General features: G+C 28.8%; 1 protein-coding gene across 1 annotated transcript in view; it reads left to right on the plus strand.

Moving 5' to 3' along the window:
- Window positions 1–159: 159 nt before the first annotated feature.
- Window positions 160–1,947, plus strand: part of LOC106689300 (putative ankyrin repeat protein RF_0381) — a 17,649-nt gene continuing 15,861 nt past the window's right edge. The window contains exons 1-2 of the mRNA XM_067053630.1: window positions 160–208; window positions 325–413. Of these exons, the coding sequence (XP_066909731.1) occupies window positions 160–208; window positions 325–413 (138 nt within the window). The remainder of the gene's footprint in view (window positions 209–324; window positions 414–1,947) is intronic.

Genomic DNA, 1,947 nt, shown 5'->3' on the forward strand with positions numbered 1-1,947 from the left:
TAAAATTGAACAGTAAATTACTAACTAATTTCAGTCAAAAACTGTTTTTAACCACTTTAAATTTTCTGTTAAATTACAGAATATTCGAGCAAACAATTTTTTATAAAAATTAGAAACCGGTTTTCTGGAAAAGTTACTATTCGAAAACAGTTTTCTAAAATGTCGGTTTTTTTTATAAACCCTAGTACTAACAAAGCAACAACTGCAGGTGACAAATTCCTTAATTATGAATTCTTATCGATATGAATAATACAATCTAAATTGTTAAATAAATATCAGGTAATAGTATTTGTTTTTGTTAATTAATTTTTGATATTTTTCCAGAAATATTTGTTCATGACTCCAACAACATGAGTGCCAACAGGATACACTTTTTCATCTTGCTTCTTGCTTCTTCAGTAATAGCTTCATTGGTAAGTTCAACTTTTTAAACTTTTTTTTCTTATTCACTTGAGACAAAAAATAAGCCCGCAACAAAACATCTTGGGTAATTCTTTTCCTCCAGGAATTGTCCCTCACAACCAGCCACCAGTTTTCCCCTACACACTGTGTCAGTCCACAACTCCCCCGGCGATGTGGTCACTCCCTCTTCGTCTTCTCTCGGGATTCACTCCGTCCTTCAATCGTCTTTCTTCCTGGCCAAGTGCCATGCCCATCTCCATTTCAATCGCTGGGCCTCAACCCTTAGCCTTTTAATGTTTATTTTCTGAAGAATCCTATATTTTTTTATCCTTTCTCGTTTCTTAAAGAACATTAAACTTCTTTGTAGCTGCATTTGGTTAGCATTCAGCCTCAGGTCAAGATTTTTATTAGCGTCCAGGTTCGAAGTAAATGTATTCCTCTACGTATCCTATCTCACTATTTTCTAAATAAATTAGTATTTCTATTGAATTTGTCATGATTTTTGCCTTTGATGCATTTATATTAAGCCCATATTTCTTATGTATAAAAGTTATGGAAAGACTTATTAGTTTAATGGAAAGACTTAATTGGAAAGAATTATTAGTATTAGTTTCACATTATTATCCATGCTTGTAATTTTTTCATTTCAAAATATATAGGTAAAGAGTCGGGATGAGCTTTGTGCAAGGCAATGTTTTTTTGAAGTTCAGGCCTGATTTTCGAGTCGTACTGTGGTTGTTCTTATAATTTTTAAGTCATTATACCATTTAAGAGTTTTTTTTATTATTATTTTCTACTTTTTTTTCCTTAATTATTTTTATTATTTTTTATTATTATTATTATTTTTTATTTTAGTATGTATGAGATCATTCATCTCTATTACCTATTGCACACAACTGTGTGCCAGATTGTAATATCTATCAATAAATAAATCTATCAAAAAAAAAAAGTCATTATACCATTTAAATTATTAATTTAATAATTAATTAAACCAAGAACCTAATGAAGATACACATTATTTATTTATAGTATATTCTTTAAAAAATAAATAGTATACATTTTATGGTAGAAAGACTAGGGGAAACTCAGGATTTTTAAAAATAGTATAGAATTTAAAATTTGGAATCAAATTTATTTGTGTTATCAGAAAAACGCAAAAAACAAACCATATTTCCACACTATTTCACTTCTTTGCCCATAACTGGAAAATCACGTACCGTTTTAGTTAAAAAGGTATGCATATTGTTATCACTATATCATGATATACAATATTCCAAACTTCATATTATTGTGGACCAGGAAGTAAGTGCTTTATTTATCGTTAACATCTTGACTGCCACCGGATTATGTCAAAACATGCTGCAGGTGCCACTTTCTTTTCATTACATTTTTATATTCATTTCAGCTTTTTTGTTTAAGATAAATTATATTTAAAAATCTGAAGTGAGTCAATTAAGAGGAATTCATCCTTTTTTGTCGAAGTATGTTTAAAATATAAAATTATAATCATTAAATATTTTTACTTAGAAAAAATGAAATTCATAC

Source organism: Halyomorpha halys, unplaced genomic scaffold, assembly GCF_000696795.3.
Source record: "Halyomorpha halys isolate HHAL.00 unplaced genomic scaffold, Hhal_1.1 Scaffold1324.1, whole genome shotgun sequence".
NCBI lineage: Eukaryota > Metazoa > Arthropoda > Insecta > Hemiptera > Pentatomidae > Halyomorpha > Halyomorpha halys.